Source organism: Eubalaena glacialis, chromosome 14, assembly GCF_028564815.1.
Source record: "Eubalaena glacialis isolate mEubGla1 chromosome 14, mEubGla1.1.hap2.+ XY, whole genome shotgun sequence".
NCBI lineage: Eukaryota > Metazoa > Chordata > Mammalia > Artiodactyla > Balaenidae > Eubalaena > Eubalaena glacialis.
The window spans coordinates 30,265,310-30,291,857 of NC_083729.1; the positions used below are offsets into that span (position 1 = coordinate 30,265,310).

Here is a 26,548-nt window from a genome sequence, read left to right on the forward strand (position 1 = left end):
TGTAATGGTCAAACAGTTCACTGAAAAAGTATTCCGAACATGCAACTCTATTCATCAAGGTCCTGTCAGTTTATGTCTCTCTAAAATATAGCTGAATTTAAAGCCAAGAAAGAATAAAACATATGATTTTTCTGTGGCTTTTTCCCAGGTTGTTTTGTTCATTAAATAATAATGTGAAGAGGCATATCCACTGCAAATAATTACAATACTTAAATTCAAGGAAACTTTAAAAAATAAAATTTGAAATATATTCACTTATCATTAAGATTACTTTTATGTCATTCTAGACTTTCAGCTAATGTAAATATATATATTTTAAAATCAATTTACACATATACATTTATAAATAGATATATCAGAACTTAAAAGACAGAAAACTATATTTATATACCATAAGACTGTACTGTAAAAAACTGGGAGCAACCTAAATATCCAAAAGGGGCGGACTTCCCTGGTGGTGCAGTGGTTAAGAATCCACTTGCTAATGCATGGGACATGGGTTCGAGCCCTGGTCCGGGAGGATCTCACATGCCGTGGAGCAACTAATCCCATGTGCCACAACTACCGAGCCTGCGCTCTGGAGCCCGCGAGCCACAACTGCTGAGCCCACGTGCTGCAACTGCTGAGCCCGTGCGCCTAGAGCCCGTGCTCCGCAACAAGAGAAGCCACCACAATGAGAAGCCTGCGCACCACAGTGAAGAGTGGCCCCCGCTCGCCACAACTAGAGAAAGCCTGTGCACAGCAACAAAGACCCAATGCAGCCAAAAATAAATAAATAAATAAATAAATTTATATATATATATATATATATATATATATATATATATATATATATATATATATATATAAAAAGGGGGGAATGGTTAAGAATAAAGTCTAAAATAGAATAATCTTAAAATTACAATTATGAAGATTATTTTTATGATTTCATATAAATAAATAAAATTGAATTATTCTACATGGTGACTCTAACTCTGCAAAAAGTATATGCACATAGACAAGGACTGAAAGAGAACAAGGAAAAACAGAAAGTAGAAAATGTGACTAGACCTTCAGGTGTCTTTTTTCCCTTTTTCATTTGTGAATGATAAATTGCTTAAATATTTAAAAATATTTACGTGAGTCTCAAAGTAAACATTTACTATTTATAGTAATAATAATTTAAAGTAATTTTCTCATTGTTGGAATGGTATAATTAGAACTACCTGTGTACACACCAAATACATGGCTTCTGTGGAGCTAGGGGATGTTCTAAACTATAATTTAGAGTTGATTTTTAAGTTTATGCATCCTTTTTCAAATCTTAGAGATTACAGTTGGAATTAAACCCCCTTGAATATAAGAAAGCCTACATATGGGGAGTACTACGTAGTTCAAACATTTGTAGAATAAAATTCTTCTCTTAGAGAGCCCTTTCTAATAACTTAATTTATATAAGTACATCCAAGTGCTTTTTGTGCTCTAGTGTCTAAAATACTTGCCTTCATCTGCCCTATTTATTTCATGTTCAGGAAGCCTGGAGCTGCTGGGTCTGGAAGGTGAACCCACAGATGGCTGCAATGAGGGAAGTTCATCAACATCTCTCAAATTAGCAAGCATATCTTGCAGTTTTGACCTATTGGGCCCTAGCCCCCAAAAAGGGAGGGAGAGAACAAAAAAGAGGAAATAGAATTATCCAACTGCATCAAAATGGAGTCATAAACCTTACTCACATCTGCCAACATTCACCTTTAAAACTACCGTACTATATTATATTAAAAAGTAATTATTTTCTAAGTTTTCAAATTATTTTAAAAGTTTATTATTTCTTGAAAACAATTGTGTTTTACATATATTTTTTAGATTAAGCTAATGGAATAACATCACTACTTGCATGGAAAAATGCTCATGTGCAATTTGGACCATTAAAAATAATATTATTCTATAATCCTTGTATACTGCTCTAAACGCAGACAGATACCACAGACTGTGAAGCTACTGCGTACACTGAATTAAACAATCACATTCTTTTTTGTTTGTTTATATTAAGTTGCATTCATTGCCTTACATCCTGAAGCTATGGTATCCGAGGTGAAGTCTCATGCCCTGCCAATTACTTACCTGTACTTTGATGCTGCATTCTCCCACATCCCTGTTTTGATTGTTTTATATAGGATAGAGGCTGAAACAGATCTTCAGTAGTTTTTCCTGTTACAAGTTTAATTAAGAATGGGAAAATCTTACCCATAGTCCATTATGTTTTTTTTCCTATACCAGCAAAGAATACAACTATTTTTAAGCAATTTTAACTACTACCTAGAAATATATTCTAAGACAGTATGATTGAAGAACACAATTTGACTGGAAATATTTCTACTAGACCATATTAAAAAGACTCAACTTCTTCCAATGAGTAACAGTTCAATTTTAAAAATACCCATGGTGGTTTATAAATTAATGCTCCATATATCAATTCAAAGCTTTCCTTCAGTTCTATTTTCATTTTAAGTCTTTCAGTTCTGTTTTTATCTTGTCTTCACTCGTTCCCAGACTATCATTTTATCAAGATAACCTGAACTGACGATGATAAACAAAATGTGCTGAACCTCAGTCTACAGTCCCTCTCTCTTCAGTGAAAGACATTAAAATTTCTCCTCCTAAAGAATCATTTTTCTTCACCATACTAAAAAGCTATGTGCCATATGCCTGAATAGTGATCATAATCCCCAGGTCCAGGAAATCCAATAGCTTCTATTAGCAGGAATACTGTTCCAGTCAAATGGTGCACTTTTAGACCTTAAATGCTAAATTCCAACTATAGTGATGCCTTGATATTTGACAAGAACCTAATAATAAATATAATAGTAGATGGATTCTACATAAGTCCTGGATACTTTTCCAACTGAAAGATCTTTTACATTTTAAGACATTCATTATTGTAGCATAATGGCTTAAATATATCAACTTTAAGTCAATCTGACAATTAAAATATTCTCCTTGTTTCTTGTGTATGACAGACAAATTTTCCTTAAAATTTCAGTTTAACTGCTTTTATTATGGCTCTGAAAAGCCATAACAAACCATGTCTCACTATTGTTTAAGATTAAATTTTTATCAGTATCTTTTTTTTGTTCTTCTCAGAATGCTTATTTTGTCCTTTAATTTTTTTTTTAACATTTTTATTGGAGTATAATTGCTTTACAATGGTGTGTTAGTTTCTGCTTTATAACAAAGTGAATCAGTTATACATATACATATGTCCCCATATCTCTTCCCTCTTGTGTCTCCCTCCCTCCCACCCTCCCTTCTAGCTGGTCACAAAGCACCGAGCTGATCTCCCTGTGCTATGTGACTGCTTCCCACTAGCTAGCTATTTTACATTTGGTAGTGTATATATGTCCATATATACACTACCACTCTCTCACTTTGTCCCAGCTTACCCTTCCCCCTCCCCGTGTCCTCAAGTCCATTCTCTAGTAGGTCTGTGTCTTTATTCCCATCTTGCCCCTAGGTTCTTCATGACCTTTTTTTTTTTTTTTTTTAGGTTCCATATATATGTGTTAGCATACGGTATTTGTTTTTCTCTTTCTGACTTACTTCACGCTGTATGACAGACTCTAGGTCTACCCACCTCACTACAAATAACTCAATTTCGTTCATTTTTATGGCTGAGTAATATTCCATTGTATATATGTGCCACATCTTCTTTATCCATTCATCTGTCGATGGACACTTAGGTTGCTTCCATGTCCTGGCTATTGTACATGGAGCTCCAATGAACATTGTGGTACATGACTCTTTTCGAATTATGGTTTTCTCAGGGTATATGCCCACTAGTGGGATTGCTGGGTCGTATGGTAGTTCTATTTTTAGTTTTTTAAGGAACCTCCATACTGTTCTCCATAGTGGCTGTATCAATTTACATTTATTTTTTAATAAAAAGTATACAACGTTCTTATGTTTTAATATTAAACCTTTCTCATTGGGATTTAATTTACATTGAGAAGGCATCAAATGTCATTCTCTCTCAGTTACATAATGGTTGGTACAGTACTAACGTCAATAATGGCCACTGACTTTTTATCCATTAAAGCTAAATACTTGTAAATTCTAAGATATTTTAAATAAAGATTTACATATTTATCAGTAACTACTAGATTGTAAAAGAATGACTGGTCTTTGATAATCCCTAGCATCACTATAAAAAGAGAAAAAGAAAAGGCATATCCTTCCAGCCTTTTGCAATTTTAAACACATGCCTCACTCAAGTTGGATTTTAATCCTACTTTACACTACTTTAATATCCCAAAGGATGAAATTCCTATTGACATAAAAGGGAGACCCATGTCCATACTGTCAATAACAGTGGTAACACAAGGAGATAGTTCAGCCTTGCTCTCCTAAAAAGGTGCTTAAGATGGTTTTCAGGGATGTTTGAAAGCTTTTGTATTTCTATTTTAAATACTTAACTAGATCTATTGTTAAACTTTATTAATAATTTGAATAAGTTATATAGATATGATTCACAGGGCTAGAAATTTCATTTTAGCTTCCATTTTTGATGTGGCACTCATTTTGTTGAAAAAAAAAACCTAATTGGTAATATTACAAATGAAATTGGCCAAAAATTTAAATTAGAAAAATAAATACTTAAAAAAAGTTGTGTATCTGACTCTGTGCCCTGTATAGCATATAGTGATGAGAGCAAATGAACTGTGTGTTATGAACACAGAGAATATTCAGGGGTAGAAATTAACTTTCTTTCTGTCTCCAAGATTTAAAATTATAAGCAATAATTTTGGTGGCTTGCCAGAGGGTCAGTCACATTAGACGAGATTTAAAATTGTCAACAGTGAAAAATCATTACTGTAATTAAGCACATCTAATTTGAAAACTCAAATGATCACTATGTTTGAAAACATAGTTCCACATACTCATGACACTCTGGATTTATTACTGGAATATATTATAATTCCATAATTATATGCACAGCCTTTTTTTTTTTAAAGTTCATAATCAAACAGCTAACCATTTAATTTCAACCCCTGAGAGCAAGTGAAAAGGAAAGAGGTCAGGAGCAGAAAAGAAAAAGAGTAAGTAGTTTCAGGAAAACATTGGAGAAAAAAATTGGGGGATATGAAAGAGGTAAGATTTATGATTTACAGATACAATGTTTTCCACTTACTCTTCACCCCCTTTTTCCCCTTTCTCTCCTTTTTGTATTGTTCCTTGAGTTTGGTAATTACTCCCTGGTCCACATTCCAAGCTTCAGGCATGAGACACTGGTCTTCCTTTTCTAAACAGAGTGAAACAAATAAAACAGCCTTTTTCAATACAGTATTGAACAATATTCAATAAAATATTGAACAGTGAACAGTAAATTCACTGTTATGTCAATGGATGGACATAACCATTTTCTTCATAATAGCACTAATTTTAAGGTCATTACTTATTCATTAGATAGATACATGTCACATAAAATATAATATCCAAGAAACAAGTGATCAATTCAATTTCCTAGGTAATAATATTAAATCTCTCTTGAAATAGACATAGAAAAAAAAAAAACCCTGCAAGATTTGAGCTACTTTTAGTATATTAAGCCCCAAAAGTCTATATTCAAGAACCCCTCATTTTCATCCCATTTTCTGAATTTGATTAGGATTGACTCACAAAAAAAAACATTTCTTATTAAGTTAGGTAATGAAAGAAGATTATTAAGCATTTGTACAAAACAGTCTTCAATGATCTTTTCATTTCAAAAATTGTATATTTTTGGCATGTGTTTATCAGCAAATGATCATTTTTATTTTATAGGCTTTATAAATAGCACTTTGTAAACTTATTAATCAACCTGGCATTCAATATTTAAAACAATTTAAGTGACCTGTTAATTTAAAAATATTTAAATCAGGAAACTGAGGTTCTAGTAAAAAAGAAATTCAATCAGTAATTTTCACTATTTCAGGAGTAGAAAATTTAAAGAGTAAATATGTTATATATTTTATATTTGCTATAAAATAATTTACTATATACATATAATGTTATACAAGTGTTAGCTTAGAACACTCACTTGAATTCAAGACTCATACATATACCCAATTGCTTACTCTATATTTCTATTAGGAAGTCAAAACTCAAACCAAACATACAAAACCAAACTCCCAATCTTCCCCATCCAATCTGTTCCATCTACAGGGTTCCCCATCTTATTTGAAGGCAATTCCACACTTCCATTTGATCAGACCAAAAATCTCCCTTTCTTCCAAACCCCACATCAAATATTTCAGGAAATACCGTTTTCTCTACCTTTAAAACACATCCAGAATCTGACCACTTCTCAGCATATCCACTACTTGCCTAACCTCTGTCTCTTGCTAGAATTACTGCAAATGTTTTCCCACTCTCCCCTCCAAGTCTATTGCCAACACTGATTGCCCTGGGTAGTCTATTCTCAACACAGCAGCCAAAGTGATGCTTTAAAACAAAAGCTGGATCATGTCACCTTTCCAGCTCAAATCCTTCCCATGGTTCCCCATCTCACCAGTGGTCTACATAGCTCCACTTGATTTGGTCATTTCTTACTACATTCCCCTCAGAATCACTCTGCTCCAGCCACTCTAGCTTCTTTGAATTCCTCAAGCATACCAGGGCTACGGCTATCTTAGGGCATTTGCTCTGGTTTTCTTCTTCCTGAACACTCCTTCCCTGGATACCATGTGGCTAACTCACTCATCAATGTTGTCTTTTGTTCAAATGTTACCCTTTCAATGGGCCTTACCATGACCAATCTATTTCATATTGTAACCTGTCCCCCTCCACCCCACCCTGACCCCAGCACTCTCTATCCCACTTACTCTGTTCTACTTTTTTCTATTTCCCATAGCATTTATCATATTCTGACATACTATATCATTTATCATGTTTGTCCCTTACTGCTATATCCTGTTAGTAGAATGTAGGACCACATGGGTAGGGACCTTCACCTAGAAGACTTGGCACATAGAAGGCACGTGATCAATATTTGTTCAGTGATTGGAATAAACCAAAATGAACCAGAATAAACAGAAATCTGTCTATTTTTAACAAGTTTCAATCCACAGTTTAAAAAACAGATAATTGGGTCTCTGAATATAAACTCAACATTTTTATTGAGTTTTTATAGGTTAAACATTTTTATAGATCTAACTACCAATGTATTCTAACAATAGTAGAAATAGTCTACTTTTTTCAGAAAGTCTAACAATCAAAAACATTAATTTTCATCAATCACATCTTAATAATAAATTAAACTGAGTTGGCTCTTGGATCCTAGAATGTCTTCAGTTTTTTAAAGTAAAAATTTAGCTATATCATACTCTTAACTAGGTGTCATACTGATAACGACAGTAACGGAAGATCATAGGAGAACTGTGGTAAAATCTATTTGCTTGTGAGAAACTAAGGAGATTCTTAACATAAGCACAGTAACTCTTTTTTTAGGGGTATGGGGAACGGATAAAGGAAGCCCTTAAAGTGATTTAAATGCCCATTCAACTAAACAGGATTTGCAATCTAGTTTTGTTAATTGATTAAAAGTGAAATGACTTGAATTTGAATTATAAAATCCTTAACACATACAAGGCCAAACTCCTGGCAAAGAAACCTTCAGTCACTCACACTCATAAACAGAAATGTCCAAGACACTACTAAAGAATATCAGCTCAGATGTGGGAACAGTCACTCATTTTCACCAGTAAATTCATAGCAGGTTACAGATCTGTATCACATAATACTCTGGGCCATGACTCACACCTTAAAGGAAAGTTATGAAGGGACAATGCAGCTATCTTTGGAGAAAAATGAATCCCAATTACCCTTGCAATAAGATTGGCAATGAAAAGGCCAACTATTATTTATACAGATGTGTGACTCCTCAGAGAATGACCTCAGTGTAGCACAGTGGATCTAACTATACTGGAAGAACTGTTGCCTAAAATATCTAAATAACTTGATACATAAGCTCAGTAAGGAATAAGACAGAAGAGACATTCGTTTCACTTTAACTTCCCCTGGTTTCCAAACTTTGTTCTGTTGGGGGGAAAAAAAAAAGCCAGTCACTAAATAGCCATCATATTCTTCAATGACTAAGTAATTATCCCAAATAATTCTTCAAATATTTACCACAAAAAAGGAAAAGAAGTGGCATTATCGCTATCAGAGTCCCTGAAGGTAAAGCCTCAAGGAAAAATTAAGATAGTTACTGTTTCCCTAACCTTATCTGTCTTTAAAGTAGATAGACTGTAAGCCAAGGGAATCCTGGAATTCTTCAACCTCAGGAGAAAATTTTCTCATTCTCAGTATCTACATGCCTTCTCTCTCTCTGTCTCTCCCCTTCTCTCACACACACACACATACACACACCTGACAGAACTGATCATTTTTGAAGAATTTATCACAATCCTACCTTACTGATAGGACAATTCATTTCCAAACGCCTAGAATGATCTGTGCTGTAGAAGTTTTCCCTAAAATACTTGTTTGAACTCTTATTAGATGTTTAAAATATTAAATTTGTTTAGAACCATTTGTGCAAAAAAATTCTATGCCTTGTACAAAATGATGAAACTTGACTAAAATGAATGAATAACTACAACTTTTTAACTTATACTTCTTTTTGCACAGAAAATGCCGAAGATGAGTTCTCTAAAATCCTCTACTACATTCTCATACTCAATTTCCACAAAATCTAGATTTGCAAGTTCTACTGTCTAGGCAGAAAACAGAGAACATTCTATATATGAATTCAAATTATTTTCATACTGTATTGCTTATGTTAAAAGATGAGGTAACTAGTTGTACAACCTTCTTTAAACACACACACACATACCCTGGAAAAAAGGTGACAATAGAAAAAAGTCCACAGAATGTTCAACATTTCAACATTACAAGAGATTTAAAGTGTTCTTCAAGATGTTGCCCTCTTAGTAAAATATTAGTTTCATTCATTTATATAACATCTCTAGTTGGATCCAGTATGCTTCCTCACCCCAGTCTGTTCCATCGCCTGCACTTCTGGATTCATTGTCTCCTTCTTCTGATGTAACCAGAAAGTCAAACTCCTTTAGAGCTTCTTTTGTATCTCGATCTTCACTGCTATCAGGCAATACTTTTTTCCTAACAATCTAATGAAAAAAACATGCTCAATTAAAATATTAGGATATATCATGGGATTAATTTAAGTAAAGAAGACAATATCCTTTTACCACTGAATGAGAAAACCCAATTATTTTCTTCAGAAAATGCATCTTTGTTGTGTTAAATAACTGTAATACCTATACAATTCAGTAGAAAACACAGATGTCATTTTAAAAAGATATACACTATCCATTTTAAAGTAGTAATTTAAACTTTGTTAAATGATGGCTTGTTTGTTTTAAATAAACAAATGGAATCATATATTGAAAACACTGGAATATAAGACATGCATTTAAATTACAGATAGATGAAAAATGTCCCTGACATACTGTATTATGAGAACCACAACCAAATCTTACATTTCTTGGATGCAGTCTGTGCAGCGAGCACATATTCTAATCTAACCAAAGAAAGAAACACTTCATAAAACATTGCAAGAGTTCTTCAGAATATAACCATGATAAATTTTAACTCTAGTACATCATTCCCTTACAAAAGCTAAAATCACAAAAGCTACAGACTCAGAAATGCATGCCACAAGATTGAGAAGGTATTCTGTGGGGCAGGGGGAACAATGCCCATTATTATTTCTACTGTCCCAACCTTGCATCAATTTCCTCTAATAATTGTCTATATATTCAAATTTTTCTTTAAATATTGATCTTTTAGAGACATAATCTAGATTTAATAGCAAATCTGACAAGGGCCATTATGTCTCATTTTTATACATTTAGAAATATCTCTGGAATCATAAGGTGAAGAGATCAAACATGAGAAAAGAGAAGGAGATGGGGAGGAGGAAAATGACCCAGAGTGTAATGCAAAGAAAAATCAAACTCCAATACAGGGCAAAGAGCAAGAAAGGACAATGAATATATGTAGCTTTTTGAAGAAAATGCCTGAAGAAAATAGACTTAACACAACCAACAGCTACCAAGAGCCTTATGTTTCTGTATTTTCTTAGTTGAATCTATTGAACTATTTTTGATTAAAGAAATAAAATAACATTTTAAGAACCTGCTTGTTCTACTGAACATTTTAATAGCATAATTTTCAGCAATTCTCTCTCTATACAGCACTGCAATAAATCTTCTAAGTCCTGCTTATACATTGCTACATAGAGTTAGATTTTTAAAGTCTTTTGGCATGTAGCTATTATACTGCAGCTGTGAAAATCAATGTAATATATAATAAAAATTAGCAAAACTATTATAAAGAAACCAATTATTTGTTTAGAAATATTTTTCTAAAGGAAAAACTAGAAAAATTTTTGGGTCCAATACTTAAATGGGGTTAAGTATGCTTATATTAGCTGTGCCTTCATTGCTTGGTCACAGAATTGCTATGATCTGCACTAATTGGAGGTCAAGATATTTATGAATTTGACTATTTAAAAAGAAACCAGTTTACAGTTAGGAATTTCTATTAAGACCACACTTGATAGTTATAATAAACAGCTTATAGATTTTTTAATATTTACACTGATATAATGACTAGCAAGAAAACTTAGAGCATCATAATTAGTTATTATTTAACCACTGAGCTATGAATAACGTATTCTGATGAAAAATAATATCTCAGTGCAATCATCCCATAGAAATCACAAGTCAGCACAGAATTTCCAAATGATTAGGACAGAAAAAAGTTATCATACAAGTTTCGGCATTTTCTTTTACTACAGTATATTTAAACATGTGCTATAACTACTTGTTTGAATAATAAAAAGAGGGAGTAACTATGTGAAGTTCAAATAATATCCATGGCAGGGCTGTATTAGCACAGTACTACCGAATAGTGGCCCAGGGAAACATTAATCTGGAAGTAGTAAGTTGAGAGTCTCTGATGAAAGCAGAGGACATAAAGAGAACAGAGAAATTACACTTAGAAAGCACTTTATAGTTAAACATATCATTTTCATACATAGTGTTTCATTTATTCCTCACAAAATACTCTGGGGATAAGATGGGTACTTATTATAATCCCCATTTTACAAACTGAAAAACTAAGCCTGAAGGATTAAGAAGCACAGATAATTAGTGACAGAACTGGGACTTTAGCCCAAGGCTTTGACTCGTTCCAGTCTGCTTTATTTACACTACCTTACCTTCTCCTCCCTCTTCTTAAATAAACGTGAAGGAGGAAATGTGAACACTCTCCCAAACAAAGAGAAGCACGCCCTCATCTCTTACTTAAAAAAAGGAGAAGGAGAAAGAGAGAGAAGGAAGGAGAAGAGGGAATATGAAGAGAGAAAGAAAAGAGGGGAGAGGTTAAAAAGGGGAGAGGGTAGAAGGGGATAGAATAAAGAAGGGAAGAGAAGGGAGAATTTAGATACCTCTTATTCCAGGACTCTACCATGGAAACAATAAACTTACAAAAATCTAAACAAAACCACAGAATAACCCTAAACAAGTTTGGAGAAATCTAATGGAAGAGTTCTGAAAACGTGTAGAACTTGCCTACCAAAGCAACCCTGACAAGAGAAACAAAAACCACACCGATTAGAGTTGACGCCAGTCACCATCAGGCACCATAATGGGTCTGTCAGTTCTATTGTCTTATAGCACCAATAACAATGCATTGTTATAACACACATTTACCATGTTCACTAACCCTATAAAAATGTTGAAATGTTTAATGAATTAACAAAAAGCTAATGAATGAAGGCCTATAAGAAAAAGCTGCTATACTAAAAAGTCTTGAATTTGAAATCAATACAAAAACTTTTAGATTAAATTTCCCCGAACTTACGGGGAATTTAGATTAAATTTCCCCAAACTTTTTTTTTTTTAATGGAAAAAAAAAGTTAAGGGTTGAAGTTGAAGGGTATGGATTAAAGTATGCATAATGGTTCCTAAAAATATTTATATCTGAGTTATTCAACTCACCGTTGAAGTATCAATGATGCTTTTCTCTCTTCCATCAATGTCATCATCTTCATCTTCATCACTGAAATCTGCAGCTGCACTTTCAAGGAATTTAAAATTATCCAGCACGGAGGCAGAATCTGTTAACTCAGATTTTCTGGTTTAAAACATATACACCTTGCTCAGTTAATTTTTTAAACTCGACATAAGAATTAATCCATGATATACAGTACTAACTTCTGTTTATATTGTATTATGACACCCCCAAATCATATTATGATCTACATTGATTCTTATCTATTACATTTCCATGGATTTTAACTGGAAAAGCAATATAGGAAGGAAGTGGCTACTCTTTTAGAAGTACTTTGCAATCATACCTACTACTTAGATTAATGGCAATCCAATATAAAGAACTCCCCCTCCTGATTCACTATTATGTTGATTTTTAAGCCAACCTTAATGCATTTCTTTTAAAAATATTTTTCTTATTATCTCTACCTCTGTTTTTTTCTATTTCTTTTCCTCTCTGCAACTCTTCCTCTGACACAGAAGTTTCCATAACTAAGAAAATAACTAGTAAATACATAATTTTTCTCTGATGCAATCTTGCATTTCTGAACAGCTAAAGAGTTGAAAAAAGCAAATGTGTACATAAAGTTACTAAAAACAATATTTTAGTCAAATTAATATTACTACAAAACTTGATCCTGTTGGTTAAACCTTTTCAAAATGATTGACTTTTCAAATATGTAAGATTTTATTTTAGTTCCCTCTAAAGAATTTTAACAAAAAATTTCTTAATGGCCAGAACAGAATGATTTCTCTCATTAGGAAATGTTATAGATAAGAAGACATTTTCCTGAAAAAATTTAGCCACAACTATGGGCAAAATTCTCAAAACAGATAAATCTTAAATTTCAAATCTGCTCAGAGCTACATTTTTGTTTTTTTCCAACCTACGCTCCATCCCTATAGAAGTCAGATTCAGAATAATACCTTTATCAGTTTCAAAAGAGAGGTCAAGGCCAAAACACAAGACAACTAGAGTGGTCTTTCCTCAGGGTCTTTATAATAATTTGAGCTAATTCATTAGGTAAAAATATAACCAGGATTAATGCCTACATTGTCTACATATACACAGAGAAACAATCTACATCTTACATTTATTAAAACAAGTTATATAGTCTTAACTATTAACGAATACATTTAAGAAGGCTCCAGTGACATTTGTTTATAAAAGTCATATTTTTAAACCTTTACCTAACCCCATAATTTTAGTTTATGTTCCAAATAATAGAAACTATGTTCTCACTAGAAAATGTACAGAGCTCAATTAAAACCATTCTTCCAGCCTAAACATGAGTTAAAATAAAGTAACATCATACTCAGACTTTCAAAGAATCTTTGGCTTTTTATTTAAGAATCATGTCAATTTGTTTCAATAAAGAAGAATCTCCTTATTTAACTGTCCACGTTCATTTTAAGCAGAATTACATATAATTGTATGATACATGATCCAAAAAGCAAAAAAAATTTCTGCTACTGAATTTTTCACTTATTCTATCAATTAAAATATATATACTTGAAATGGATACTTTTCAAGGGGAAGATGAGTTACAGCATTATTAGATACATGAAAATGGCTAAAAGGTTTACATCAAAAGAATTAAGTATTTATATGATTTCTGGGTCACCAGGAATGAAATTTCACTCTTACAGATTTGAAGTGAATTTCCAAATAAGATCTTTTATGAAGTTCTAATAGTGACTGAGCTTCAAGATATTAAAATCTATATTAAATCCATACATTGCAAGCAATTAAAAAATCTTAAATAAAAATATTCTTAAAGTAATCATAAATGATAACTCTAATCCCTATGGTGCTATCTTCTACCAAATAAAATTTTAATTTTTTTATTAAACTTTATCATTAAATTACTTCTGTAGCAGTATCTAAAAGTACAAGTATCACAAGTGTCACCCATAAGCCAAAAACATTAATAAGAACTAAAACTACAGCCAAACCACTTTCCAGACAAAATACTTACCCAATCATTGCTGTCTCTTTAACTTCAGCCTCTGTGCCATTTATAACTGAGTCCTGATTTTTGACATCTTCCCTGTCAGTGACTTCACTTGAAAAGCCCAACAAAGCTTGCACTCGTTTGGATTTCACATCTAGAATAGTATCTGTGTAACCTACCTCCTGTAGATACCTGTGTGTGAAGAGGATCTTTACAATTCAGTCATATTGGAATCAGTATTCTATTACTGAATATGTAAATAAAAACATTTCTTTAAATTCATATGCCTGCATAAGACTTAACAGTACAGTACTATGCTAGTAAGACTTGCTAATAAATAATCTTCCAGCTGCAGATGGAGCTGTCTCTTGCAGTACCAGCCTCTATGGTCACTGAGAAAAACCAAAGAACTATACAATACACCATTCATTTATCATAAGAAGAAGCTATTCCTTAATATACCTAATAGCACATTCTTTCTTCTAGGCAGGGTTGGAGTAAACTCACTCTCAGATCTACTGAATTACTATTTTATAATAGTAACTATAATAACCAATAGTCTTTTTACACTTCTGATATTAAACTATCATTGGATAAATTGAAATCTAGAGAGAAAGTTTCTAGCATATATCTCCATGACATACATAGTTTCTAGCATATATGGTTTCTTCCATGACATAAAAAAGACAGTATATTCCAAAGAGTCACTTCCACAGAAGGGAAGCTTCTATCCTGACGACAACTCTAAAATAAAAATAGACCACAACTCAATTGTGGGATGTGAGATGAGTGGGTGCACAGGGGTGTGTGTGCTGCAGAGAGGCAGCAGCATAGAAAACAGAGAATAGGCTTTGTATGGAGAGTTACACCTGGGTTCAAAGCCCATTTCTTCCACCTTCTTCCTGTGTAACATTAATTCTCCTGAACCTTAGTTTTCCTTCTCCTAAAAGAGACACACCTAGAACAGTGTCTGGCATATAGAAGGCACTCAGTATCTATTAACAACAAAGATGACCAAAAACGATGAAAAGTGGTAATGGCAAGAACATGAAAAAGGCAAATGCCACTAATAATGTCATTAATAAACATGATAGACAAATGTCTACCATTAACTTATAAGCATTAACTTAGAGGTAAGTATCAAGTCTATGAGATGAAAGAGAAAACAAAGATCAAAAAGATAACCAGTCTGATCTAAGATCACTTTATTTTAAGATCTGGTATTAAGAGTTATTATAGCTCAAAGAGATACCTCACAAAGACATGTGACCAAAATGGAATAAATGTATCCTATCAAGTCAACGTACTCATTTTTCAATCCTACCCAGTACCCATAGAAAATTTTTGATTAAAATTTGGATAGTAAATTTCAAACGTTCCTGATTTTCATCAGTTGGTTCTTGCAAACAAACACAAAGGTATTGTGCTTTTCTATTTTTAACAAATAATACTTGATACATAACTCACCTTGGCAACAAAATCACATTACATATAACCGTTTCCAAAACTGCTCATTCCATAGATAAGTTGGCTTTACTAAATAGTTACTTCCTTATTCATTAATAAAATGTCACCTTTGAGAGGCAGATTACAAGTCTTTTAAAAAATATTTCTTGGATTGCTCACTATGATAACCACTTGTCATTAAAAAAAAAACAAAAAAAACAAAATCAGCACTTTAAGAACTTATTTATTTATAAACGGAAAATGCAGAAATCACATTTAAGACCAAAGTGAAAACCCATTTATTAAATAGTAATGAAGTCTCTGGAGACTGAATTCAGCTGGAGATGGAACTCACTGGAGACTGGAACTCATGAGTGCCTTTGGGATGACTGTGGTTCAAGTTTATAAAATTTTATTATATGGTTCACTGCTGTACTTACTATGAGGAAAGTAGAGTAAAGTTGGAAAAAAATCTAGTAACTTTGAAAAACTGAGACCGGAGGAGCGACTGGTTCAAGACAGTGGAGTAGAAGGACGTGCGCTCACTCCCTCTTGAAAGAGCACCGGAATCCCAACTAACTGCTGAACAGTCATCAAGAGGAAGACACTGGAACTCACCAAAAAAGATACCCCACATACAAAGACAAAGGAGAAGCCGCAGTGAGACGGTAGGAGGGGTGCAATCACAATAAAATCAAATCCCACAACCGCTGGGTGGATGACTCACAAACTGGAGAACAATTATACCACAGAAGTCCACCCACTGGAGTGAACGTTCTGAGCCCCACGTCAGGCTTCCCAACCTGGGGGTCCAGCAACAGGAGGAGGAATTCCCAGAGAATCAGACTTTAAAGGCTAGCGGGATTTGATTGCAGGACTTTGACAGGCCTAGGGGAAACAGAGACTCCACTCTTGGAGGGCACACACAAAGTAGTGTGCGTGTCAGTACCCAGGCGGAAGGAGCAGTGACCCCATAGAAGACTGAACCAGACCTGCCTGCTAGTGTTGGAGGGTCTGCTGCAGAGGCAGGGGGTGGCTGTGGCTCACCGCGGGGACAAGGACACTGGCAGCTAAAGATCTGGGAAGTACTCCTTGGCATTAGCCCTCCAGAGTCCACCTTTAGCCCCACCAAAGAGCCAGGCAGGCTCCAGTGCTGGGTCACCTCAGGCTAAATAACCAACAGGGAGGGAACGCAGCCCCACCCATCAGCAAACAAGGAGGTTAAAGTTTTACTGAGTTGTTCCCACCAGAGCAAACCCAGCTCTACCCACCACCAGTCCCTCCCAATCGGAAGCCTGCACAAGCCTCTTAGACAGCCTTATCCACCAGAGGGCAGACAGCAGAAGCAAGAAGAACCACAATCCTGCAGCCTGTGGAACGAAAACCACATTCACAGAAAGACAGACAAAATGAAAAGGCAGAGGGCTATGTACCCGATGAAGGAACAAGATACAACCCCAGAAAAACAATTAAATGAAGTGGAGATAGGCAACCTTCCAGAAAAAGAATTCAGAATAATGATAGTGAAGATGATCCAGGACCTCAGAAAAAGAATGGAGGCAAAGATCAAGAAGATGCAAGAAATGTTTAACAAACACCTACAAGAATTAAAGGACAAACACCTAGAAGAGTTAAAGAACAAACAAACAGAGATGAACACTACAATAACTGAAATGAAAAACATACTAGAAGGAATCAATAGCAGAATAACTGAGGCAGAAGAACGGACAAGTGACCTGGAAGACAGAATGGTAGAATTCACTGCCGCGGAACAGAGTAAAGAAAAAGAATGAAAAGAAATGAAGACAGCCTAAGAGACCTCTGGGACAGCATTAAATGCACCAACATTTGCATTATAGGGGCCCCAGAAGGAGAAGAGAGAGACAAAGGACTCAAGAAAATATTTGAAGAGATTATAGTCAAAAACTTCCCTAATATGGGAAAGGAAATAGCCACCCAAGTCCAGGCAGTGCAGAGAGCCCCAGGCAGGATAAACCCAAGGAGAAACATGACAAGACACATAGTAATCAAACTGGCAAAAATTAAAGACAAAGAAAAATTGTTAAAAGCAACAAGAGAAAAATGACAAATAACATACAAGGGAACTCCCATAAGGTTAACAGCTGATTTCTCAGCAGAAACTCTACAAGCCAGAAGGGAGTGGCACGATATACTTAAAGTGATGAAAGGGAAGAACCTACAACCAAGATTACTCTACCCAGCAAGGATCTCATTCAGATTCAATGGAGAAATCAAAAGCTTTACAGACAAGCAAAAGCTAAGAGAATTCAGCACCACCAAACCACCTCTACAACAAATGCTAAAGGAACTTCTCTAAGTGGGAAACAAAAGAGAAGAAAAGGACCTACAAAAACAAACCCAAAACAATTAAGAAAATGGTAATAGGAACATACATATCAATAATTACCTTAAACGTGAATGGATTAAATGCTCCAACCAAAAGACACAGGCTTGCTGAATGGATACAAAAACAAGACCCATCTATATGCTGTCTACAAGAGACCCACTTCAGACCTAGGGACACATACAGACTGAAAGTGAAGGGATGGAAAACGATATTCCATGCAAATGGAAATCAAAAGAAAGCTGGAGTAGCAATACTCATATCAGATAAAATAGACTTTAAAATAAAGAATGTTACAAGAGACAAGGAAGGACACTACATAATGGTCAAGGGTTCAATCCAAGAAGAAGATATAACAATTATAAATATATATGCAGCCAACATAGGAGCACCTCAATACATAAGGCAAATCTAACTGCTATAAAAGAGGAAATCGACAGTAACACAATAATAGTGGGGGACTTTAACACCTCACTTACACCAATGGACAGATCATCCAGACAGAAAATTAATAAGCAAACACAAGCTTTAAATGACACAATAGATCAGATAGATTTAATTGATATTTATAGGACATTCCATCCCAAAACAGCAGATTACACTTTCTTCTCAAGTGCACACGGAACATTCTCCAGGATAGATCACATCTTGGGTCACAAATCAAGCCTCGGTAAATTTAAGAAAATTGAAAAAACTGGAAGCATTTCCTCTAAGATCAGGAACGAGACAAGGATGTCCACTCTCACCACTATTATTTCCTCTAAGCATTTTGGTGAAAAACTGGAAGCATTTCCTCTAAGATCAGGAACGAGACAAGGATGTCCACTCTCACCACTATTATTCAACATAGTTTTGGAAGTCCTAGCCATGGCAATCAGAGAAGAAAAAGAAATAAAAGGAATACAAATTGGAAAAAAAGAAGTAAAACTGTCATTGTTTGCAGATGACATGATACTATACATAGAGAATCCTAAAAATGCCACCAGAAAACTATTAGAGCTAATCAATGAATTTGGTAAAGTTGCAGGATACAAAATTAATGCACAGAAATCTCTTGCATTCCTACACACTAATGATGAAAAATCTGAAAGAGAAATTAAGGAAACACTCCCATTTACCATTTCAACGAAAAGAATAAAATACCTAGGAATAAACCTACCTAGGGAAACAAAAGACCAGTATGCAGAAAACTATAAAACACTGATGAAAGAAATTAAAGATGATACCAACAGATGGAGAGATATACCATGTTCTTGGATTGGAAGAATCAATATTGTGAAAATGACTATACTACCCAAAGCAATCTACAGATTCAATGCAATTCCTATCAAATTACCAATGGCATTTTTTATGGAACTAGAACAAATCATCTTAAAATTTGTATGGAGACACAAAAGACCCCGAATAGCCAAAGCAGTCTTGAGGGGAAAAAACGGAGCTGGAGGAATCAGACTCCCTGACTTCAGACTATACTACAAAGCTACAGTAATCAAGACAATATGGTACTGGCAGAAAAACAGAAACATAGATCAATGGAACAAGATAGAAAGCCCAGAGATAAACCCACGCACCTATGGTCAACTAATCTATGACAAAGGAGGCAAAGATATACAATGGAGAAAAGACAGTCTCTTCAATAAGTGGTGCTGGGAAAACTGGACAGCTACATGTAAAAGAATGAAATTAGAACACTCCCTAACACCATACACAAAAATAAACTCAAAATGGATTCGAGACCTAAATGTAAGACCGGACACTATAAAACTCTTACAGGAAAACATAGGAAGAACACTGTTTGACATAAATCACAGCAAGATCTTTTTTGATCCACCTCCCAGAGTAATGGAAATAAAAACAAAAATAAACAAATGGGACCTAATGAAACTTCAAAGCTTTTGCACAGCAAAGGAAACCATAAACAAGACGAAAAGACAACCCTCAGAATGGGAGAAAATATTTGCAAACGAATCAACGGACAAAGGATTAATCTCCAAAATATATAAACAGCTCATTCAGCTCAATATTAAAGAAACAAGCAACCCAATCCAAAAATGGGCAGAAGACCTAAATAGACATTTCTCCAAAGAAGACATACAGATGGCCAAGAAGCACATGAAAAGATGCTCAACATCACTAATTATTAGAGAAATGCAAATCAAAACTACAATGAGGTATCACCTCACACCAGTTAGAATGGGCATCATCAGAAAATCTACAAACAACAAATGCTGGAGAGGGTGTGGAGAAAAGGGAACCCTCTTGCACTGTTGGTGGGAATGTAAATTGATACAGCCACTATGGAGAACAGTATGGAGGTTCCTTAAAAAACTAAAAACAGATTTACCATATGATCCAGCAATCCCACTACTGGGTGTATACCCAGAGAAACCGATAATTCAGAAAGAAACATGCACCCCAATGTTCACTGCAGCACTATTTACAATAGCCAGGTAATGGAAGCGACCTAAATGCCCATCGACAGATGAATGGATAAAGAAGTTGTGGTACATATATACAATGGAATATTACTCAGCCATAAAAAGGAACGAAATTGAGTCATTTGCTGAGATGTGGATGAATCTAGGGACTGTCATACAGAGTGAAGTAAGTCAGAAAGAGAAAAACAAACATCGTATATTAACGCATGTATGTGGAACCTAGAAAAATGGTACAGATGAGCCGGTTTGCAGGGCAGAAGTTGAGACACAGATGTAGAGAACAGACATATGGACACCAAGGGGGGAAAACTGCGGTGGGGTGGGGATGGTGGTGTGCTGAATTGGGCGATTGGGATTGACATGTATACACTGATGTATATAAAATTGATGACTAATAAGAACCTGCAGTATAAACAAACAAACAAACAAAACAACTGAAAAAAAAAAAAGAAAGAAAATTGAAATCATATCAAGCATCTTTTCCGACCACAACGCTATGAGATTAGAAATAAGTTACAGGGAAAAAACGTAAAAAATACAAACACAGGGAGGCCAAACAATACATTACTAAATAACCAAGAGATCACTGGAGAAATCAAAGAGGAAATCAAAAAATACCTAGAAACAAATGACAATGAAAACGCAACGATCCGAAAACCTATGGGATGCAGCAAAAGCAGCTCTAAGAGGGAAGTTTATAGCGATATAATCCTACTTCCAGAAACAAGAAAAATCTCAAATAAACAATCTAACCTTACACCTAAAGGAACTAGAGACAGAAGAACAAACAAAACCCAAAGTTAGTAGAAGGAAAGAGGTTATAAAGATCAGAGCACAAATAAATGAAACAGAAACAAAGAAAACAGTAGCAAAGATCAATAAAACTAAAAGCTGGTTCTTTGAAAAGATAGACAAAATTGATAAACCTTTAGCCAGACTCATCAAGAAAAAGAGGGAGAGGACTCAAATCCATAAAATTAGAAATGAAAAAGGAGAAGTTACAACAGACACCACAGAAATACAAAGCATCCTAAGAGACTACTACAAGCAACTCTATGCCAATAAAATGGACAACCTGGAAGAAATGGACAAATTCTTAGAAAGGTATAACCTTCCAAGACTGAAACAGGAAGAAATAGAAAATATGAACAGACCAATCAGAAGTAATCAAATTGAAACTGTGATTAAAAATCTTCCAACAAACAAGGGCCCAGGAACAGATGGCTTCACAGGTGAATTCTATCAAACCTTTAGAGAAGAGCTAACACCCATCCTTCTCAAACTCTTCCAAAAAACTGCAGAGGAAGGAACACTCCCAAACACATTCTACAAGGCCATCATCACCCTGATACCAAAACCAGACAAAGATACTACAAAAAAAGAAAATTACAAACCAATATCACTGAAGATTATAGATGCAAAAATCCTCAACAAAATACTAGCAAACAGAATCCAACAACACATTAAAAGGATCATACACCATGATCAAGTGGGATTTACCCCAGGGATGCAAGGAGTCTTCAATATACGCAAATCAATCAATGTGATACACCATATTAACAAATTGAAGAATAAAACCAGATGATCATCTCAATAGATGCAGAAAAACCTTTTGACAAAATTCAACACCCGTTTATGATAAAAACTCTCCAGAAAGTGGGCATAGAGGGAACCTACCTCAATATAATAAAGGTCATATATGACAAACCCACAGCAAACATCATTCGCAATGGTGAAAAACTGAAACCATTTCCTCTAAGATCAGGAACAAGACAAGGATGTCCACTCTCGCCACTATTATTCAACATAGTCCTAACCACGGCAATCAGAGAAGAAAAAGAAATAAAAGGAATACAAATTGGAAAAGACGAAGTAAAACTGTCACTGTTTGAAGATGACATGATACTATACATACAGAATCCTAAAGATGCCACCAGAAAACTACTAGAGCTAATCAATGAATTTGGTAAAGCTGCAGGATACAAAATTAATGTACAGAAATCTCTTGCATTCCTATACACTAACAATGAAAGATCAGAAAGAGAAATTAAGGAAACAATCCCATTCACCACTGCAACAAAAAGAATAAAGTAACTAGGAATAAACCTACCTAAGGAGACAAAAGACATGTATGCAGAAAACTGTAAGACACTGATGAAAGAAATCAAAGATGACACAAACAGATGGAGAGATATACCATGTTCTTGGATTGGAAGAATCAATATTGTGAAAATGACTATACTACCCAAAGCAATCTACAGAGTCAATGCAATCCCTATCAAACTACAAATGGCATTTTTTACAGAACTAGAACAACAAATCTAAAATTTGTATGGAGACACAAAAGACCTCAAATAGCCAAAGCAACCTTGAGGGAAAAAAACAGAGCTGGAGGAATCAGACTCCCTGACTTCAGACTATACTACAAAGCTACAGTAATCAAGAAAGTATGGTACTGGCAGAAAAACAGAAATATAGATCAGTGGAACAGGATAGAAAGCCCAGAGATTAACCCACACACCTATGGTCAACTAATCTATGACAAAAGAGGCAAAGATATACAATGGAGAAAAGACAGTCTCTTCAATAAGTGGTATAGGGAAAACTGGACAGCTACATGTAAAAGAATGAAATTAGAACACTCCCTAACACCATACACAAAAATCAACTCAAAATGGATTAAAGACCTAAATTTAAGACACAGCACTATAAAACCCCTAGAGGAAAACACAGGAAGAACGCTCTTTGATATAAATCACAGCAAGATCTTTTTTGACCCACCTATTAGAGTAATGGAAATAAAAACAAAAATAAACAAATGGGACCCTAATGAAACTTCAAAGCTTTTGCACAGCAAAGGAAACTATAAACAAGACGAAAAGACAACCCTCAGAATGGGAGAAAATATTTGCTAACAAATCAACAAAGGATTAATCTCCAAAATATATAAACTGCCCATGCAGCTCAATATTAAAAAAACAAACAACCCAATCCAAAAATAGGCAGAAGACCTAAACAGACATTTCTCCAAAGAAGACATACAGATGGCCAAGAGGCACATGAAAAGCTGCTCAACATCACTAATCATTAGAGAAATGCAAATCAAAACTACAATGAGGTATCACCTCACACTGGTTACAATGGGCATCATCAGAAAATCTACAAACAGCAAATGCTGCTGAGGGTGTGGAAAAAAGGGAACCCTCTTGCACTGTTGGTGGGAATGTAAACTGATACAGCCACTATAGAGGAGAGTATGGAGATTCCTTAAAAAACTAAAAATAGAATCACCATATGACCTAGCAATCCCACTACTGGGCATACACCCAGAGAAAACCATAATTCAAAAAGACACATGCACCCCAGTGTTCACTGCAGCACTATTTACAATAGCCAGGTCGTAGAAGCAACCTAAATGCCCACTGACAGACGAATAGTTAAAGAAGATGTGGTACATATATACAATGGAATATTACTCAGCCATAAAGAGGAATGAAATTGGGTCATTTGTAGAGACGTGGATGGACCTAGAGACTGTCATACAGAGTGAAGTAAGTCAGAAAGAGAAAAACAGATATCATATATTAACACATATATGTGGATTCTCGAAAAATGGTACAGATGAACCAGTTTGCAAGGAAGAAATAGAGACACAGATGTAGAGAACAAACGTACGGACACCAAGGGGGGAAAGTTGGTGGGGGGGCGATGAATTGGGATATTGGGATTGACATATATACACTAATATGTATAAAATAGACAACTAATAAGAACCTGCTGTATAAAAAATAAATAAATAAAATAAAATTTAAAACATAAATAAATAAATAAATAAATAGTAATGAAGTCTCATTTCCTTCTCACTTTGAGGAGATAAAAAATAGATGTAAGGAGACACTGTAATATTCTCTTCCCATCATCAAAAGAAATGGCTGGCATGCAATCTGCTCTGGAAACCACAGGTTTAGACTACTCACAAGCAACCCCAAAAGTTTACACCAGGTAGCAAATTTCATTTTACTAAGGCACAAATCAAAATACCAATTTCAAATGTGATATGCACGGGTCAGGCACTGAGCTGGTGAGTGGGTCTAGCCTACTGCCTGACAGCTGAACCTCAATCTAGCTTTGATCCCTCTTTATACTCTCAAGTTCACATTTTATAGGAGAAACTATATGTTAGCATAAAATTTACAAACTTGGGAAATCCAAGAAGTTCTTCCATCTATTTAAAATAAAGTTTAAAAACATAACACAAAAATTACATGATTAGACTTATATTAAAACATATGTACATTCATGTATAAAAGGTACAAGGAAAAGAGTAACTTTAAGGGTATAGAATTCTTTAAACTATAAATTTAAACATATATAAATTAGAAGCTTTAAGCTGTACACTTCTTGATAAAGTTAAAATTATGGAGAAAGAACTTATTCTTGATAATTCTTACTTATATTTAATGAAAAAATAAATTCCTCCATAGGGGAAAAAGTATTTAATATGAAAAAGGAACAGTAATTCAAAGAAGCTTTTTCACAGCAGATACTTTCAAGAGATACTTACTGTCTGAGTAGTTGTCGACCTTGTTTCCACATTAACTGGCTGTTTTGTTGTGGCTGCACCTCTGTTTCATTACCTTCATCTGGAAAACATTAAATCATAAAAAAACTGACATTACGTACATTAGAGGGTATCTCAATTCATTAAAAATGTCCAATAAAAATTTATAAGATTAAGAACACTACACTGTAAGGTATGTTTTAGGACAATGGAAATTCTGTTTTTAAGTTTAATTTCCATAACAAAACTCTAATATAAATTCATTATTGCTACTAGATTTCCCTGAGAGTTTCAGAACTAAAATAAAGACTTTTCCCCAATTTTTAGGTAACCTGAGAATTTTCCTTCAGGACAAATCAAATCACACAAGAGTCAAAAGTATTACGAAGCACCACATCAGAATTAGAACAAAATGCCCAGGAACGATGGTTCAAAAAAAAAAAAAGCTGATCTGGTAAAGAGTAGATAGACAAGAAATAATCCCTGCTCTGCATCTGGCGATGCTCGCAGCGCACCACACCCGGCCCAGCTTCTTTCAAAATGTCTACCGTTCATGAAATTCTCTACAAGCTCAGCTTGGAGGGTGATCACTCCACACCTCCAAGTGCATAAGGGTCAGTCAAAGCGTACACCAACTTTGATGCTGAGCGGGATGCTCTGAACATTGGAATGGCCATCAAGACTAAGGGTGTGGATGAGGTCACCATCAACATTTTGACCAACCACAGCAATGAAAAGAGACAGGATATTGCCTTCGCCTACCAGAGGAGGACCAAAAAGGAACTTGCATCAGCACGAAGCCAGCCTTGTCCGGCCACCTGGAGACAGTGATTTTGGGCCTACTGAAAACACTTGCTCAGTATGACGCTTCCAAGCTGAAAGCCTCCGTGAAGGGGCTGGGGACCGATGAGGACTCCCTCATTGAGCTCATCTGCTCAAGGACCAACCAGGAGCTGCAGGAAATCAACAGAGTCGACAAGGAAATGTACAAGACCGATCTGGAGAAGGATATCATTTCCGACACATCTGGTGACTTCCGCAAGCTGATGGTTGCCCTATCGAAGGGTCGAAGAGCAGAGGATGGCTCTGTCATTGATTATGAACTGATTGACCAAGATGCCCGGGATCTCTATGATGCTGGCATGAAGAGGAGAGGAACTGATGTTCCCAAGTGGATCAGCATCATGACCGAGCAGAGTGTGTGCCGCCTCCAGAAAGTATTTGAAAGGTACAAGAGCTACAGCCCTATGGCATGCTGGAGAGCATCAAGAAGGAGGTCAAAGGAGACCTGGAAAATGCCTTCCTGAACCGAGTCCAGTGCATTCAGAACAAGCCCCTGTATTTTGCTGACAGACTGTATGACTCCATGAAGGGCAAGGGCACTTGTGATAAGGTCCTGATTAGAATCATGATCTCCCACAGTGAAGTGGACATGTTGAAAATTAGATCTGAATTCAAGAAAAAGTATGGTAAGTCCCTGTACTACTACATTCAGCAAAACACCAAGAGCGACTACCAGAAAGCGCTGCTGTACCTGTGTGGTGGGGATGACTGAAGCCCACAATGGCCCGAGGGTCCAGGACGGCTGCTCCGCACTCCCAGCTAATAGTTCTACACAGTCAGCTTGTGGCTAACAGCCCCCTTGTGCCCAACAGCCCCCTTGTGCCCATCCCTGGGAGGATGACATTAGC

General features: G+C 35.3%; 1 protein-coding gene and 1 pseudogene across 3 annotated transcripts in view; one reads left to right on the top strand and one right to left on the bottom strand.

Annotated features, from left to right (window-relative positions):
* Positions 1 to 26,548, bottom strand: part of STRN (striatin) — a 113,536-nt gene that overhangs the window by 30,414 nt on the left and 56,574 nt on the right. For 2 of the 3 annotated variants that reach the window (XM_061168808.1, XM_061168807.1), the window contains 6 exons: positions 24,861 to 24,939; positions 14,072 to 14,239; positions 12,042 to 12,177; positions 9,008 to 9,143; positions 5,165 to 5,275; positions 1,482 to 1,625 (listed from right to left, as the gene is read on the bottom strand). In XM_061168808.1, the coding sequence (XP_061024791.1) occupies positions 1,482 to 1,625; positions 5,165 to 5,275; positions 9,008 to 9,143; positions 12,042 to 12,177; positions 14,072 to 14,239; positions 24,861 to 24,939 (774 nt within the window). Of the gene's footprint in view, positions 1 to 1,481; positions 1,626 to 2,100; positions 2,188 to 5,164; positions 5,276 to 9,007; positions 9,144 to 12,041; positions 12,178 to 14,071; positions 14,240 to 24,860; positions 24,940 to 26,548 lie in introns of all 3 variants that reach the window. The other variant, XM_061168809.1, reaches the window with a different exon arrangement.
* On the top strand, positions 25,383 to 26,487 carry LOC133074807 (annexin A2-like; annotated as a pseudogene).